Source organism: Brassica rapa, chromosome A09 (genome assembly GCF_000309985.2).
Source record: "Brassica rapa cultivar Chiifu-401-42 chromosome A09, CAAS_Brap_v3.01, whole genome shotgun sequence".
In the NCBI taxonomy this organism is placed as follows: Eukaryota; Viridiplantae; Streptophyta; class Magnoliopsida; order Brassicales; family Brassicaceae; genus Brassica; species Brassica rapa.
The window spans coordinates 18314964-18332646 of NC_024803.2; the positions used below are offsets into that span (position 1 = coordinate 18314964).

General features: G+C 30.6%; 2 protein-coding genes across 2 annotated transcripts; both read right to left on the reverse strand.

The window, feature by feature from the left end:
* Positions 1 to 3866: 3866 nt before the first annotated feature.
* On the reverse strand, positions 3867 to 5421 carry LOC103833854 (probable phospholipid hydroperoxide glutathione peroxidase 6, mitochondrial). Its single transcript, XM_009109909.2, has 6 exons — positions 5163 to 5421; positions 4981 to 5057; positions 4795 to 4856; positions 4591 to 4709; positions 4158 to 4325; positions 3867 to 4054 (listed from the first exon to the last, which is right to left on the reverse strand). Exons 1-6 carry the CDS (start codon positions 5214 to 5216, stop codon positions 4019 to 4021), a joined length of 516 nt encoding a protein of 171 aa, XP_009108157.1. The 5' UTR covers positions 5217 to 5421; the 3' UTR covers positions 3867 to 4018.
* Positions 5422 to 7865: 2444 nt separating this feature from the next.
* LOC103833855 (FT-interacting protein 7) lies at positions 7866 to 17401 on the reverse strand. The gene is made up of 5 exons (XM_009109910.2): positions 11701 to 17401; positions 10702 to 11153; positions 10122 to 10511; positions 9472 to 9803; positions 7866 to 9388 (listed from the first exon to the last, which is right to left on the reverse strand). Exons 1-5 carry the CDS (start codon positions 12161 to 12163, stop codon positions 7987 to 7989), a joined length of 3039 nt encoding a protein of 1012 aa, XP_009108158.1. The 5' UTR covers positions 12164 to 17401; the 3' UTR covers positions 7866 to 7986.
* Positions 17402 to 17683: the final 282 nt, after the last annotated feature.

Sequence of the window (17683 nt, forward strand, 5' to 3'; positions counted from 1 at the left end):
TCTTTTGTAAAATTTATATATATGCATGAGACTTCAGAATATTATCGTTTCGTTATATTAATTTATGTAATTTGGAATCAGACACTTTAGTTTATTTATTTTTATTTCATTCTAAGCACAATATATCTTAAGTTATACATAATCTTCATAAAATATAGTTATATATCTAAGATAACAACCACCTAAGTGCAAATAAAAAATAATCAAAATTTTAATATGTAGAATAAAAAATATTACTGTTGAATTCATATATGCAATCTAATTTACCCAAATGATAACTAAATTGACTAAAAAACAACAAAACCGATTAGATATAACATACATATAATCATATGTATAATTAAAGCAATATAATATTATTAATATAAATGATGCATATAAATTATAAATTAATTTAAAATTAAAAGTAAGTGTCAATAAATTATTATTATATATTTACTTTAGAAATATTTATACCCGTGCATGAGCACGGGAAAATCACCCAGTATAGATAACAAGGATATAAGAGTCTTTTGACACTTAATGAAAAAAATATTTTTGAAAATGTCCCTTTGGTGATGGTAAATAAGAAAAGTGGTACATTGAAAGTGATAAACATAAAATTTTCCCTTACTTTAATGATATAAACAAAAGAAATTGATAAGAAGTACTGTGACTATGTGAATGAAATAACATCGAATTGAAAGTTAATTTTCATATAAAAGTTTTAAAATATATATATCGCTATTATTTAAACTGAAGTACAAATAATAAATGTTTAAAAACATTTATAACAGTATAAATATAAATTGTTTAGAAACATGAATAGCAGTATAAAAAAATATAAGGTCATTTTAGTGATTTCATTAATATAATTACATTAATTGTCTTTCAATGTTTCAATCAGTTTAACAATTTTATTTATTATATTATATTACCAATACATCACATCATTAATTATATTACCAAAATAATAATAATAAAGATTTTTATTTATTAGTTAATCAACATTAACTTTGTGCCAATTATAAAATCAAAAATGTAAAATAACTGCATTTTAGTTTTACTAAAAAAATTTATTTTAGTTTAAAATTACATTTATTGCCACTTAATTTTCACTGCAAATAATTATTTTACGAAAAAAATATTTCTATTTCATTTAATTTAGCCAAACACATAGAAATATTTATTTTTATTAGTTTATAAAATCAGTTATGCATGAATATTGACTATCTATTTAGGTACGAGTTATTGTCTTCGGGTATTGCTTTTTTTAAAAAAATTAGCTATGCTTGAATATTATAAATTTACCTGTGAGTTTTGAGTTGAGTCCTTCTGAGTCTCGATGAGTTCGGTTCTGATGCATATGAACCTAAAAATATCTAAATAATTATATTATCCTATTCGGTCCACTTATTTTGAATAAAATTAGTTAGATTATGACCAATCTAAAATACATAACATTAATTATGAAATATAAATATCAATGTATAAAAATGAAAGAACCAATACTCGTACGGGTGCGCGTAGGGGTGTCAAAATGGGTCAAATGGGCCAACCCAATCCAAAACCCAAATGGGTTTACTGTTAATGGGTCATGGGTCAACTCAAACCATTTAATAAATGAGTTGGATTGACCCATGACCCATTAAATTAAATAGGTTAGATGGGTTAATGGTTGATCCATCAACCTAATATTTTTATAATGAATTATTTTTAAGTTAAGACCAAGTTGATCAAAATGACAAAATGTTTTTTGTGATTTAGGCGAAAAATAGTATTTTTGCGGGAAAGTGAATTTTTCCAGTTTTGGCGTGAAAAACGTGTTTTTGCGGTTTTGGCGGAAAATTGTGTTTTTGCGGTTTTGGCGGGAAAACACGTTTTTTGCGGTTTGGCGGGAAAATGCGTTTTTGCGGTTTTGGCGGGAAAATATGTTTTTGCGGTTTTGGCGGGAAAATGCGTTTTTGCGGTTTTGGCGGGAAAATGCGTTTTTTGTGGTTTTGGCGGGAAAATGTGTTTTTGCGGTTTTGGCGGGAAAACACGTTTTTTACGGTTTGGCGGGAAAATGCGTTTTTGCGGTTTTGGCGGAAAAATATGTTTTTGCGGTTTTGGCGGGAAAATGCGTCTTGCGATTTTGGCGGGAAAATGGGTTTTTGCGGTTTTGGCGGGAAAATACGTTTTTGTGGTTTTGGCGAGAAAATGCGTTTTTGCGGTTTTGGCGGGAAAATGGGTTTTTGCGGTTTTGGCGGAAAAATGCGTTTTTGCAGTTTTGGCGGAAAAATGATTTTCCAATTTTATCAAACCTTAGAATTGAGTTTACTCATGGTTTTTTTTAATTGAAAACAAAATGGGTCATGAGTTGACCCAACCCAATAAACCCATTAACTTGTTAACCCATTAACCTGTTAACTCATTAACCCATTAGATCCAAAATAAACAGTTTATTTGGGTTAAATGGTCAAATTGGGTTGGGTCAACCCATGGGTCATGACCCATTTTGACACTCCTAGGTGCGCGGATCAATTTCTAGTCTATCATATTAAAATAGAAGTACATTTTTCTTGATACAAAATATTTAAAGTTCTAAAATAAATTTATTAATATAGGCAAACATACTAATTGGTAAATACATCAGAAAATGGTTAATGTAGTTAAATATTAGTTGGTGAATATCTTGTATAATATATCATTTTGATTGGTTTAATATTTAACCATAATATAAGTAACCAATAGATTATAAACAGTTAAAAACCATCGTTCTATTATAAATATTATATTTATTAAAAACGAACAAATACCCGTATGAGTGCATGTTTGTGCAACCATTATATGTTGTGTTATTAAATTTTTTATATATTTATTTTATTAAACAAATATTGACAGGTGCGTAGATCAAACTTTAGTATTTTATTAAATAATAGCTTTCTGTAACACTTAAGTTATACCATTGCAAAAGAATCCTCACACTAATAAAGTAAAAACTAACAAAACCGAACTGTACATATTGCTATAAAACCTCAAAGACAATACTCAGTGTTATTACCTTGACCAAATGTAGCCAAAACCATACACAATAGGTATCCTTTAAGCTAACAACCTTTAAGCTAATATACTGATCCAATTTTCGGCAAAGATTCAAAATTATTAAAGAGATACATACTTAGATTAAGATATGCGCCTTGTGCAGAATAAATACTTACTTTATATTTTTCTGGATATTATGAAATAATAAAATAATTAGTATATATTAGATAACTAAGAAAACAGTTACTATTATGTAATAAATTGTCTTGCACGTATAAATCAAATGGCCGTTCTCGTTTATTCGCAATCATTTTAGAATAAATAAATCAAAACAATCAATCTCCTCTATCGTATATGATATATAATTAAATTTAAATAATATGAAACATATATATATATATATTAACATAAACACCTATTAAAATAAAATTATTTATTTATATAATTTTCTTATCATTGTATCTTATTCTAGAAAAAAAATAAAAATTGATCATAAAAGTTTATGTAAAATTTTTAACAGTTTTAGCAATTATACTCGTTTTGAAAAATTCAAAATATTACATATACAAAAAAAAATCTAAATTTTTAATATATAATTAATGTAATTGTTTAATTTATTTAATAGTAAAAAAAATAAACAAAAATGATAGAATCTTTATTATTTAAAATCACTAATTAATATATATATATTATAATCACCTTAGGTAATTTCGTATGTTTTATTTAAAAAAATAATATATAATAAATAACCACCTTGCTTTAGTCAATATCATATAATTGGTATTAAATGTTTCTAGTGAAATATAAAAAACGAGTTGGACCAACATATTTTTTAATTTTAATGTAAAACTGACGCGTAAAACTAATTAACTACTTAATTGATTGACATATAAACAAAAGATCTTTTTTAATTATTATAAAATTAAAATTACATCTTTTCAAATGTTTCTCAATTAATATATAGAGGATGAACTTTTTATTTGACTACAAATGAGTAATGCCATCTTCGTTGTTCCTAAGCAGTAACTCCCAACAGTTTCTTCAGGTCCTTCTGCAATTGTGGATTGGCAAATGAACAACGATTAGAGAAACTTTAGGGTCTCTACAAATCAAACAAGAGGTACAGGACAGACTATTATATGTGAGACATTTACCTCGATGCTGAGAGGAGAAGTGGTTGGAGCGTACCGGTCCACGACATTTCCATCTTTGTCAACCAAGAACTTGGAGAAGTTCCACTTGATGCCGCTCCCAAAAAGCCCGCCTTTGCTTGATTTCAGAAACTTGTAGATTGGAGCAGCCTTGTCACCGTTCACATCAACCTGCGCATTACATAGTGTGAAGCTAGAAGTCAAGTCCAAGAAGAGAACAAACAAATCTAAAAAGAAACAAACAAGTATATGATCTGAAAATGGTTCACTAAACACATAAATCATAGAATAAAAAGACCATAAGAAGAACTTGTCTTAAATATTTTGACAGAGTAAGTGATCTCTCGTTTTGACACACTGAAACCAATAACTCAGTTTACTGATCCAAACTAAAACCAGGAGTTAATACCCCAAAGAACAAAGAAAAGGTTGATACCTTGTCGAAAATGGGGTACTCAGCCTTGAAACGGGTACAAGCAAACTGAACAATCTCTTCGTTAGAACCAGGTTCTTGATTCCCAAACTGGTTACAAGGGAACGCAAGGATCTCAAACCCTAAAAACCATTATAACACACAAATTGTCATTTATACAAATATGGTTCAGTGAAGAAACAAGTAAAACACACAAAGAAAGTATACCATGATCTTTGTACTTTTGATAGAGCTGCGCAAGCTCAGTATAGTTCGAATTGGTCAAGCCACTGCACCAAAGACAAAGGATCCAAAGAAACTACTTAATTACCATTGATCGAAATTGACTCAGATTTAAAATTATAATATAAAAAAAAAATTGCAAAAGAAATGAAAATTAGGAAAACATAATACCACTGAGAAGCAACGTTGACAATCAACAGAACCTTCCCCTTGTAGATGCTTAGATCCACTTCGTTTCCCTTCGCGTCCTGAAAAAATCCCCAAAACAGAAATTATATATATTTTTTTAGCTTTCAAAACTCTGATTCAGAAAAACAAGTTTCAATCAATCCGTAGGGAGAGAGATTTTGAACCTTGACTGTGAAATCATGGACGGATTTTGGGGAGGAGGAAGTAGCAGCAGCCATCTCGAAATTTTAGTTAATGGAAGCGAAGGAATTGGATTCGTTGATGAGAGCTGAAAAGGAATCGAGTTTCAATGAGATCAGAGATATCGATCGATGATTGATTGTTATATAGCTAAGCTAGCAGCACATTCTTTTCACATAAAATTATATATTTATTTTTATTTGTTATTCAGCAGCTTCTTTCTCCATGTCAGTGGTTGGTGGATGGGTGGTACACGTAGGAGCCAATGAGTATGTGCTTACGTCATATCAGTTGTGTGTGAACGCTAACGAGATATTTTTTTCTAACTTCAACGCATTAGGGAATATTATTGTACACATTGTGCCGTCAATACTATAATTTTCAAACATGTCAGCATAGTTATCTAAAGATAAATTCTAATTAAAAATATTATTATTTTAACTTTTTCATTTGTTTTTATTTTATAATAATAGTTAATTATTTCTTAGATACTTTTTTTTTTCTCTGAAATCTGATATTTTATATAACAAAGGTTTTTTACAAACAAAAGCCCAAAAAGAAAAGGGATCCTGACCTACCAACAAGACCCAACTACAACACTAGAAAACCAAACACAGACCCATATCCACTAACAAACAGATGACGCAAAACAACGTGTTCAACTCAAGAGAAAAGAGGGACACGTGCAAAGACAATATCACCGTCTTCTTCCACCTGCGAATCGTCGCTGCAACTGAACCAAAAGCCACCGGAAACCACCGGAATCACACCGGAAACGCGAGCCACCATCGATTTCACCAACTTAAAAGTCGTTATCGGAACAAACAGATCACTTTAACTCCGGAGTCAACCGGGAACACGACCACAACCACCGAAAACCACATCCAACGACTGTGTTGGAAGTTTTACGGATTCAGCATCTTTCCACACATACGCCTAAGCTTTGTATAGCATCAATCAAATAAACTCAAAATCTCATCCAAACCCAGACCACCCAATCACTAAAACGAAAAACGTTATACAGCTCGATCACTTCCGAGGATTCGATAGCCGGCAACCACCACCGAAGAAGAAACGGCACGGCCCCAGAAACAAAGCCAGTCATCCACCAAACGATCGGTGCGATACTGGAACAGAAAAACCAAACATACAGTACCGAAGAACCAACGATACCGCATGCCGGACCGGAAACTAAACAAGATAAACAGAACTGAAATAAAAAGGAAGAAACCCGACCGACGACGTGGCTAAAGGAGCCCACCATCGTCGGCCGAGAACTATTTTTCTTAGATATTCATGTTTAAAACATTGTAATGAAGTTAGTTTTAGAGAAAAAGACTAGGATAGCACCAAACCAAGTTTTTGTTTCCAAAGTAGCACTCAAGGCTCAAAGTCACAAAAATAGGTTTCATTAAAGAGGTAAATATACACTTATACCCTTTGGGTTAATTAATCCAAACCTTAGGGTTTAGAGTTAAGGGGTGGGGTTTTGGAATTAGGGTTTAAAATTTTATAAAAAATAAATACTAAAGTAAAAAATAAAAATTTTAAAAACAGTTTCAAAATGTATTTTTAAATTATAAAAAGAAAATTTGAAAAAAAAAATTCTGAAAAAAAAAATTCTGAAAAAAAAAATTCAAAGAAAAAATATAAAAATTTCGAATCTGAAAATATATAATCTGAAACTATAAAAAAAATTTCTTTTTTTCATTTTTTTATTTTTATTTTATTTATTTTTATTTATTTTTGTTTGTTTATTTAATTTTAAACCAAGGGTATTATGGATATTTTACCCTTTAATGAATGTCATTTTTGTGATTTTCTCCTTCTAGTGCTATTTTTGAGACATAAACTTCAAAAGGTGCTATTATTGACAATTGCCCTTAGTTTTATCTATCTATTTTAATATAAGCTTAATATTTTTATCTTTTATCAATAAAAGTTTAAATGAATTTTTTGAAACTTGTTCAAGTTTTTATTTATTTAAACTTATTAACAAAAGAGAATATGATTTACTATCTACTATTAAAGGAATAGGAAATAATTAGTTAGAGTTTAACAAATGTCTTTAGCTTTAATTTCTATCTACAATCATATAAACTATCAATTATGTTTTATATAATTTTGAAAAATAAAATCAAAACATATCGATATATATAAATATCTTTTTAATTCTATTTTTCATTTAACTTGTACATCTAAATTAGATATACCTATATCAAAATTTATATATTAAATTTTACAGTAAATTTTGGCATAAAGCTCAACCAATTGGCCTTAGAATGGATATGTATTACTTTTTAATCTGAATTGTATAAATTATATATTTTATAGTTTTTTGTTACCTGTCTGCAAGAGTGAATGGTTTGTTCGAGGAATCTAGAAGTTCATAGACAAAAACAAATTCTCAACCTCTTTAACAATAAGATAAACGTTTGACTATTCATTTTGTCTTCTAGTATAGAACAAAACTGGGAATAATGAACCATCGATACCCTTCATGATTGTAGCTACTGCGGAAAAGAAAACACGCTTGTGAATAGCATACATACAAAAGTCTGCATGTTCAAACCAAAATAAAATTCATAAATAAAAAAAAGTTTGGATAATATGTTTCATATAAATAATAAAATAATGAAAAAAAGTTTAGACGTTTCTATTACGTTTAAGTCAGTCCCTCGTAACCATAAGTTGAAATCCAAATGTTTATAAGCTTCTCAAATGAACAAAAACATTGTATTTCAATAAGAAACTTATAAAATTATCGTCCAACAGTAACATAAATTACATCAAACGAAATTAAAAGGCTTAAAGCATACTGTCCGTTCGAGCAGGCAAACGACGGAAGAAGTTAACTGGAACAGAAGGAAGACGGTGCCGGAACCTTGGATGCCTCATCATGTAGAAACCAGCCAACGCAACAACAATCTGAATCGGTGTTATGAAGAAAACCATTGCCGCAAGAAAGCAGAATATAACATATATCGCGGTCGCACGTGGATCTCTCCAGCTTAAAAGAGCTTGAAAACGCTCTCCTTGCGTTGCAAGATCTCCGATCACGGTCTGAATCCTCCCTGCAACACTTCTAAGACGGTCGTACCTTAACCGCACCAAGGCAGGGTTTCTGGTGGTTGGGAACGTATCAAACTCTTCATCGAGCTCGTCTGCATGAACCGCTTCGGCCTGAGAGATTTTCGTGTTCATGTGCGGTGGATAACGCGGTCTGAACCGGTAGTTCCAGAGTCCTATCAGAAACATGTAGAGAAACATCGTCGGGAGGATCAGCTCCGGGAGACACACAAGCATCAGAAACAGAACATGGACGAGAACGGTCGTGATAGGGTTTCTCCACGAGCAAATATCGGAGAACCATTTCCCGACGGCTATAACGCCGGAGAAAACGGTCATCATCCGGAAGAAGTTAGCTTTGCTCTTACGCATACTCCACAAATGAGAATCCGTGTCGGACATAAACTCAATGATCTCTTTTCGTAGTGGCGGCTCTGCTCTGCCTAGCCGGGCCGCCACTATATTGACCGCTTGGTGCCTGAGCATGTCTTGCTGCATAACCGAGAACGGCCTAACGTAATGCATTTTGGGCAGAAGCGGTTTAGAGTATTGATAAAGCATGTTTGCGAACGAGACGCATGTGAACCTCACGGCCATATGCAGCTCGCCCATCTTCTTAACCCCACTAGGGTGAAGAACGAGCAGTGGATAAGAATGTGTGTAGATCCGACCAGTCTCTAATGTAGACAACCTAATACGGATCTTCCCAATCTTCACATCTCTGTTTCCCTTTTCACTGAGCTGTCCGTTATCGAATACACCAACCGTCAGAACCGTGGCTGGATCAAATACCTCCCATGTGTACTGTTCATTATACTTGGGACACAAGTTATCCACCATTGTCCTTGTTCTAACCCACTTTTGTCCGTATTTTGCAACGCAGAAAGTGTCAGAAGTTCCTCTGCCTTCTCTGGTTTTCATTGGGTGGAGTCCAACAGCGTTTAAGATCCCGAGCTCGAGAACTCCAATGGGTTGTCTCCAAAGTGGTCTTGCGGATGGGCGTAGATCGCTGCTGTAATGTGTAGACTCGTCCAAAACATGGTATCCTCCTTCAAGACAAACTCGGAGATGAATCCTCATAGAGAATTTTTCTCTCTTGAGCTGATCAACATCTACAATAACCGGTCTCTCCAGATTATACCTACGAAACACACATTTCAATAAAATCATCATGCCTTCTTAATTATATTCATTTTGAGAGTAATCAATCATTAGAAACATTACCAGCGCGAATGTATCATATGGTCATCAGCTCGCTTCTCTACCGTGTTCAAAGGAATGTAAGTACGTCCTAGTATCTCGTCCTTTCCTGGAGCCACCCGGTCCTCCACGGTGAGAACCAAATGGTCTTCGAACGGCTCTGCTGCAACAAATAGAAAGTCTTCATTCCATACCGCACCAAGGGTTCGAGCTTGGCATGGTCTTGTCTTCATGACTTGGTTTCCTAGCTGCGCTTTGACATAAACATCCGGGAACCTATGTTTCTCTGTCGGGACTAAGTCTTGTGCCTCGACTACATTCACACGCACGTACCATAGACGAGGTGCGTGATAGACCTATACGTAATCAAAACGATAGCAAAAATAATCAAAACATTTCTTCAAAATTCATAAAATAGTGTAAAATTATATATTTTGTTAAAATTTCAAATTTATTGCATGCAAAAAGAATAAAAAATAAGACTAACCCTGAAGTCTATGACTTGACTAGGAGAAACTGGTAAAAACAGAGAAAATAGAGCGTACATTGACATTGCCTTCAGTTAATATTTAGCCACGGACTTCTAAAAATTTTATTTGCCTTTGCATGCTAATACATATCAACGTATGAAAAACAAACACTATAACATAACAAAAGTAAAATTTTGAGGTTACCTTTGAACGTAGAACTGCTGAGATAGCTGGAGAACAATCAACAGGCATTGCAGCATCTGAATGCCAAGCATCAGAGAAAGCTTCATCCGCTTGTGTACCGATCCAAACAGCGAGCATTAGCTCACCTTTGATTTTTTCTCCTTTCTTGTCCTCTAACCTATACCATTGTGGAGCAAGAGGGCTGTCCGGAGGCACCCGTAGAGGAATATCGTTAATGTCAAACCGAACAAAGCCGACATAATCGTCTTTCAAAAGATCTTTGTCCTTAACTACCACTTCCAACACCGAGGCTTGCATTCGCTCTTTCGCGAATGCAAATACTTGGTTCCATTCTGGATGCTGTCTCTTCTCAAAATGTCGTGTGATTCCTTTGTAGTTCCCTACTTTCACCTAGAAAACAAAATATTTTAAGAAAATATGAGAATGTACTCTCCCACATGGGAGTTTATATATAAGAGACTTGGGATCAATCTACTTATAATCAGTTGGTTTTAATTTCAAACTTAACAGGAAACACTTTTGTATCAAATGTATTTTTTGACACTTTAATAGGAAACACTTTTGTATCAAAATTAATTACCTCGACGAAAGGATCAACACTCCCTGTTATATCCATTATAGGAAGCTCACGAGCTTTGACGACGCGGACATAGAGGAAATACATTCTCTCGACAAGATCATAAGTACTCCTAGCGGTTTTGTCTTTGTGTATTACACGTCCACCAACGACTCTTCCACCACCAAGATTCGGGCTTGTTTCCTTTAACGCAAAATCCGCAGGCTGAGCCGAAGCAATTGAATGTGCATGGATTAGCTTTGAAGGTGGTGCTGGTTCCGGTCTCATCTCGTCTGCTTGATGCTTTGGAACGTAATGCTGATGATGCTCATTGTGATTATCCGGTTCAGCGGCTGAAGAAGAAGGTTGATTAGGTCCTTGTGGATGTTGTTGCTGTTGATGTTCTTGAGCGTTATTTGGGAGATTGTAAAAGACATGACGTCTATCAGATCTATGTTCTACCTTCAATGCTGAAACTGTCATAAAAGAAAATTTCCAAGTAAATAAAGCCGTTGTTCTAAACATTGATAATAGTATCATAATACGTAGAAGTCAGTATATATAACTCAAACAGGACAAAAGGGTGCAAATGCTTGACACATTAGAGAGAAAAAAATGAGTAAAATAGACTATTTCTTTGGACTCCTCAAACAATCATTGTTTTAAGTATCTGTATGATCGAATTAACCGGATCAAAATCAAACAAAAACCAGAATTTATTATATATACTTAACTGGATCTAAATAAACAAAAAAAAATCTGTTTAACTCAACTGAACTAAATTAACCTAATGAATATGTAAATTATAAATAGATCTGATTTTGTTAACTAATACTATAAGTTTGATTATTACTTGAAGTTTCATTTTTCTGTAATCAAAGAACAAAACAAAAACGAACCGAGTTTTATATAAATTTTGTTAGGTTTTGACTCGGTTTAGAATCCCAAATAAGCTAAGATATTTAAAGTAAAAAAATCATTAGAGCTATGTTTAAAAAGAAAAAAAAGGAGGTAAATACGTACTTGTTGGTTGCGACGGATCTAGGTTATCTGGATGAGTGGTTGCAGAGGATTTCAAAGATGCTTCGTCGGTTATGTACACTTTCAAACCAAGCTCACCTCTCACACGAGAGAAAATCCCACGTTTCTCCATGGGAAAGTGAAGAACAACAGCATCAGAATGAGGGACAAAAGAGGTCCCTGGGAGAGATACCTTACCAAGGAAGAAGCGTCCATTAGTAGGTCTGTTGTGGCTATAAGCTTGAGCTTCAAGAGTGAGATAGTGTAGTCGAGAAGGATCTGAGATGTTGAAGAAAAAACTCTCGTTCCAAACCGGGTTTAAGTCTCGATCTTTGATGGTTGTTCGGTGCTTCTGACCGTCGAAGTATAGTTCAACGAAAGCGTTTGCGGTTCCTTGACCGTCTTTTGGGAAGAGATTGTGTGCTCCGATCACGTCTACCCCGAGTTTTAGATTGCTCATCATCATGAGATCTCCGATCTTATTTTCTTGGATTTGATGAAAACTTATGAAAACGATTGTTATTCTGCTTAAAAATCAAATGAACAAGACTTAAAAAAGAATCAACCATTTATAACTTCAGTTTCGATAAAGGGTCTGGAAACTATATATAACATTATAATATTATACGCACATGCATGTATAGGTTGTCGAGAAGTTAAAGTTATTATGGAAAGACCAACTTAGATTTCATGTAAGGGTGGACAGTGTTTCTTGGAAATTTCTTAAATGTTTCTCACCTAGAACAAAATCAGAACCGACTTTACTGTATATAATATATAATAATGCAAATTTGTCTTATAAGTTGATAGGGTATGGTCTGCCTTAACATATTTGACCATATGTATAAATAGGATATGGTGTACCTCAACGTATGATTAACTAAAAGATAAAAAAGAGATAACAAATTTAAGTTTATAAAAGAAATACTCTTCGTACAGTCATAAATTGGAATATATATTAAAGAAAGGTCAACTCTGTGCCCTCTTTTCTTGATTGGGTTAAATGAATCGAGGGAGGAAAGTTCAAGATGGAAAAAAACCATATATTATATCTCCACATAAATGCAGACGCGTATACAAGAGCGAGTGAATGCATTCATGTACTTAGATTTAAACTAAAGAGTCAATTTGATCCATGCTTTAAGGTAAAGATCCTAAAAGAACGGTCGTCTCACATGAGTTTGCTTGACTTATAAGAATTGAGCTGCTCTTAAGATCTAAACTTCCACCAATAGTACTATGTAGGTTTGTTTATGCGAGTGCATAATATGATGATTACATACACATAGTGGTTACTGCGCTTTTTTCACTGCTCCTTTGATTTCGATGAGAACTGTCCGTAAAATCTAAACAAAGGGATTCACTTTCTTGCAAGAAACGGTGGCATCGTGATTTTTATATATGTTGGAAGATTTACAAAAATTGATTTGATTACATATGTCATCAAAGTATACTTACTTTTTAATCACACATTTGGAAAGAAATCCAAAGTTAGCCGTGATTGAAATGGAGTATTTGAAGAATAGATGACGTATCAGAAAGTCTTCCTCATTTTTGGTTTTGCCCCTTTTTTGTCTATATTTTGGACGAGTCTACCAAAAGTGGTTGCGTTCCTTAATGTGACGATGAACATTCCGTTTTCTCTATATGTTGTACGGTGTGATCTGGAAAAACATATTGCACAAGATACAAAAGGACGAGTCTCTGATTTTTATCCGTTAGACTGTGTATAAGACTTTCCCGTTCCAATGTGAACAGGCTTTGAAGTAGTTCTTTTAATAACATGAATTTCATTACCAGAGGTCATTAGCTCAACTTTCCAGTTCCCAGTTCCAACTTACGATGACCATTGTGCCAGAGGTTCCGAGTTCGAATGACCGCTGGGATGAAATTAATATAACATGCACAACATGCTGTGATTTAAGGGTTAGAGAGGGATATGAACTTCGGCCCCAAACCTCCTGATATTAAAAAAACCATGAATCTCATTTCGCACTTCCTTTTCTAAATTTTTTTCCTCTAATATAAAAATACTATATGTACCCTAAACCTAAAAGCATAGTGCAATAATCAACGCAGATTCAATTTTTTTTTTTGCTTAAAAACCATCTATACTTTTAAAACACATGATTATATTTTCGACAAAATTTAATTTTCATTTAACACTTGAATATTTATCGTCAAAATATTTGTTACAAACGAAAATACAAATACAATATTATTAAAATCTGATAAATAAAGAATGAATAAATAATATTTCAAATTTTAAAACTTTAAACAAAACTCTATTTAGATAAAATGTTTATTTTAGTTTTTAGGTTAGCCCAAACCTGATCCAACGAGTCCCAAACAAACTTTATTCCCATAAGGATTTAGCCCAAAATTTCTAACTTTACTAATATAAACTTAGATACTTTTAGGGTTGGATAGAGTATGTGAGTGGAATTAATCGTGAGTTCAAGAATCTGAAGAGGTTGAGTTTGTGATGCTCTTTCGTCAAAACTGCAGGAGTACTATTGCTAATCACAGGCCTCCAAAACCTCGGACCCTTAATCTGTCATATTGCAAAGACTTGGCTTAGTATGGTGACCCGTTGCCTATTGACAATTATGTACAAGCAGCGTCTCAGAAGCTTGATAAATTTATCACATGTACTCAAGGTTGCAGCTTCTGCAAAGAGCAACGGGGATTGCCCTGGTCTAAGCATTGGCGAGATGATGAAATTAATGAACTTGAATTCTGAAAAGCTTTGCTGATGTTTTCCTTCTATCAACAAAGCTTACATATATATCTCTTATTACAAGATGGTTATGTTTCATTTTATGTTTGTCTTTTTATTCTAAATGTTTGCATTAACATCTCTTAATATATCTTATTACTTTTTTTTGGAACGCTATTATATCTTATTAGTATACATATAAAATAATGATAATACATAGTTTCAGTGCCATCTCAAATTATACCAAGTTCAAAAATATTAATGAGATATTGAAAGATCAGTGATATAGTTTTAAAGTCAAACTAGAGCTTTACCCGTGCGTCCGTGCGGATGTTTATTTTTATTTTTTATAAATAAATTTTTATTTGTATTAGTTATGATATATAGTTTAAAATTTACCTGTTCATATAAATATTAAATATGACATTTTTAAACACAATGTTTTTCTTGTTTATATTGAGTAATTTTATTTTATCCTGTAAACCATCAATTGTATGATCAACGTTTTTAGAATATGACATGTATACCGGAACAAATGTATTTTTTATTTTTCTTATGGATCAAAATTTTATGATAATATATAATAATTTTTTTTGTATGTACTATTTATGGATTAAAATTTTATGATAATTAATAGTAAAATTGTTGTTTATACTATATATTATGTGAAATTAGTAAAATAGTTACCATATAATGTATGTATTTAATTATGAAATTTATACATGAAATTAATTATTTCCAAAGACACATATATAAAATAAATAGGAAAAGACAAAGAATACAAAAACCTAGGTTTATTAATTACTAGATTTGGACCCGTGCGTTGCAACGGAATTTAATTGATATTTTAATTTAATAAAAAATATTAAAAAATCATTTTATTATTGTTTTAAAATTGTTTTGCATATGTTATGTCAAATTTATTTTATAGTTAAAAACCCTTATTCACACATAAGTTTCAGTTAATATTTGTTAGAGCTAGAAAAAACATTCAAATGTAAAAATTTAAACCGGATCCAATCCGAAATAATAATTATAATGAAATAAAAAGGAATCTGGAAGTTAAATAAGGCCAAGAAGCAATGACAACATTATACACTTTATTATGTAATAATTTAATGTTTTATTAAACTAATCTGTTGTTAAATAATTTTCTTGATTCATTACTTATTAATGATATATTTTCATAATAACATTTTAATTAAAATGAATTATAAACTACTACATAGTAAAAAAATAAAAATATGAGCTTTATTTGTTTTTGACTAAACATATGTACGGTGACAATAATAATAGTAAATTTTTATGAGCAAACATGAGAATATATATATATATATATATATATCAAAAGTGTGTTTAATTTTCGTATAACCAAACACATAAATACCAATCACGCCAATATCCTAAGTTTTGATTTTTGTTAATTTAATAGCTTTAGAAATTTACTTGTCATAAATTTGTTTTTTTTTAAATACTATTAAATAGGTATGTTTACTATTGTTAGGATTTTTTTAAAAAGGAAACAAATATATTTTGCAAATCTCATTTATATTTACAATTAAAAAAAAAGAAAAACTATGAAATTTTTTTTTATATTATTGTTTACGATTTTAGAAAAGGAAAAGTATTATCATATAAACTTTTACAATTATCTTATGTTTAGAATTTCAGAAAAATATTTTTTTGGTCATCATTCAAAAAAATCTTATTGCTATAAAATAATTATTTCTAGTTACTATTCAATAATTTTAAAATTATGATTTTTACAGTTCATATCAATACTTTTTTACACTTCATTTTTAATTAAATAAATTTGGTATCATGTTCATCATCAAATTTTCTCTTAAAATATACTATCAAATAACTTCTTACAATTTTCTTTTGGTTAGGAATTAAAAAATATGATACAAATCTCTTTTCTTTAGGATTTTCTTTTTAAGGAAAAGAACTATCAAATATTTTTTACAGTTTAAGGGTGTTGGAAAAGAAAATTAAAATTACATAATTTTTTATAATTTTTTTTCTAGGATTTAGAAAATAAAAACACTATCAAATCATTATTTCCAGCAAATATTAACTATTTAAAAAAGTTTTTCTTTTCAAAATTAGTTTTCTCAATATCACTAATATTTTTAATTAAATATTTTCAGCATCACATTTATCATTAAATTTTAAAAGTAAAAATTACTTTTACAATTCAATTTGGTCAGGATTTAAAATGAAACAATCTTATTTGGTTAAGATTAAAAGAGGAAAAAGTTATTTTAAAATTTCTTTTATTTAAGATTTTAAGAAAAAAAAGTTATTTTCACATAATGATAGATTTTTATTAATACATACACATTTTGTTTTGTACAAATGTGACAATCATATCGTGAAATATTTGAAGTTATTTTTGGTTTATAATTGTTTAACATAAAATTATCTATTAAAAAGAAAATTTAATTATTTATAAGAAATACGTTACTTTTAACTTTTTTTAAAAAAAAATAATTCTAACTATAATTTGTTTTTGTTTAAGATTTTTATACAACTAATATATTTTCAATAAAAAAATTATGTTTAGTCAATTATATATTGTGTCTTATACATACAAACATATATATTCCTCATATTCACACATACGTATATACGACAAAAACATCATAATTAAAAAAAAATTGTGTTAGCATCATAAAATGTAATAAGGATGATAAAAAATTGAGTTGTTTACAGAAATTAACAGAAAATACTTAGATACTATTTTTCTTGTAAATGCTATTTTTTGTGAAAATAATATGTGGAAACTTAAACCTAAATACATATGTGAAAATAATATTTATTTTGGTTTATATTTTTGTATACATTTATCTGTTAAAAAGGAAATTTAGTTATTTATATGAAAATAATAAGAGTCCTTTTACATTTTTATTTTCTTAGGTTTTAAAAAAGGAATATCACTTATTTTATAGTTAGTTTTTCTATTTGGTTTTTATTAAATAATTTTTTTGTACTTGTAGGATTTTATAATTCGTTTTTATTTAAGATTTTGTTTTTAAAAAATTAATATTTTTTCTTATAATATATTTCTTTAGTATCTTTAAAGATGAAAAATATAAAAATATTTTAAAAAGAAAAAAATTACTTTCAAAGCTTTTTACAATTATTCTTTGTTTATAGAATTTTCAAAAATTAAATTTACTATCAAATATTTTTAAAAGACTATAAAAGAACCATAAAAATATAATTGTAAAAGGTTATGTAATAGTAATTTTCCTTTTCTAAACT

Coding starts and splice junctions, on each gene's coding strand:
- LOC103833855 (XM_009109910.2), bottom strand. CDS start 12,163: ATGATGATGAGCAATCTAAAACTCGGGGTAGACGTGATCGGAGCACAC. Junction 9,804..10,121: donor CAGCAGTTCTACGTTCAAAG/GTAACCTCAAAA, acceptor GATTACGTATAG/GTCTATCACGCACCTCGTCT. Junction 9,389..9,471: donor CATATGATACATTCGCGCTG/GTAATGTTTCTA, acceptor TGTGTTTCGTAG/GTATAATCTGGAGAGACCGG.
- LOC103833854 (XM_009109909.2), bottom strand. CDS start 5,216: ATGGCTGCTGCTACTTCCTCCTCCCCAAAATCCGTCCATGATTTCACA. Junction 4,710..4,794: donor TCAAAAGTACAAAGATCATG/GTATACTTTCTT, acceptor AATGGTTTTTAG/GGTTTGAGATCCTTGCGTTC. Junction 4,326..4,590: donor AGTACCCCATTTTCGACAAG/GTATCAACCTTT, acceptor TGTAATGCGCAG/GTTGATGTGAACGGTGACAA.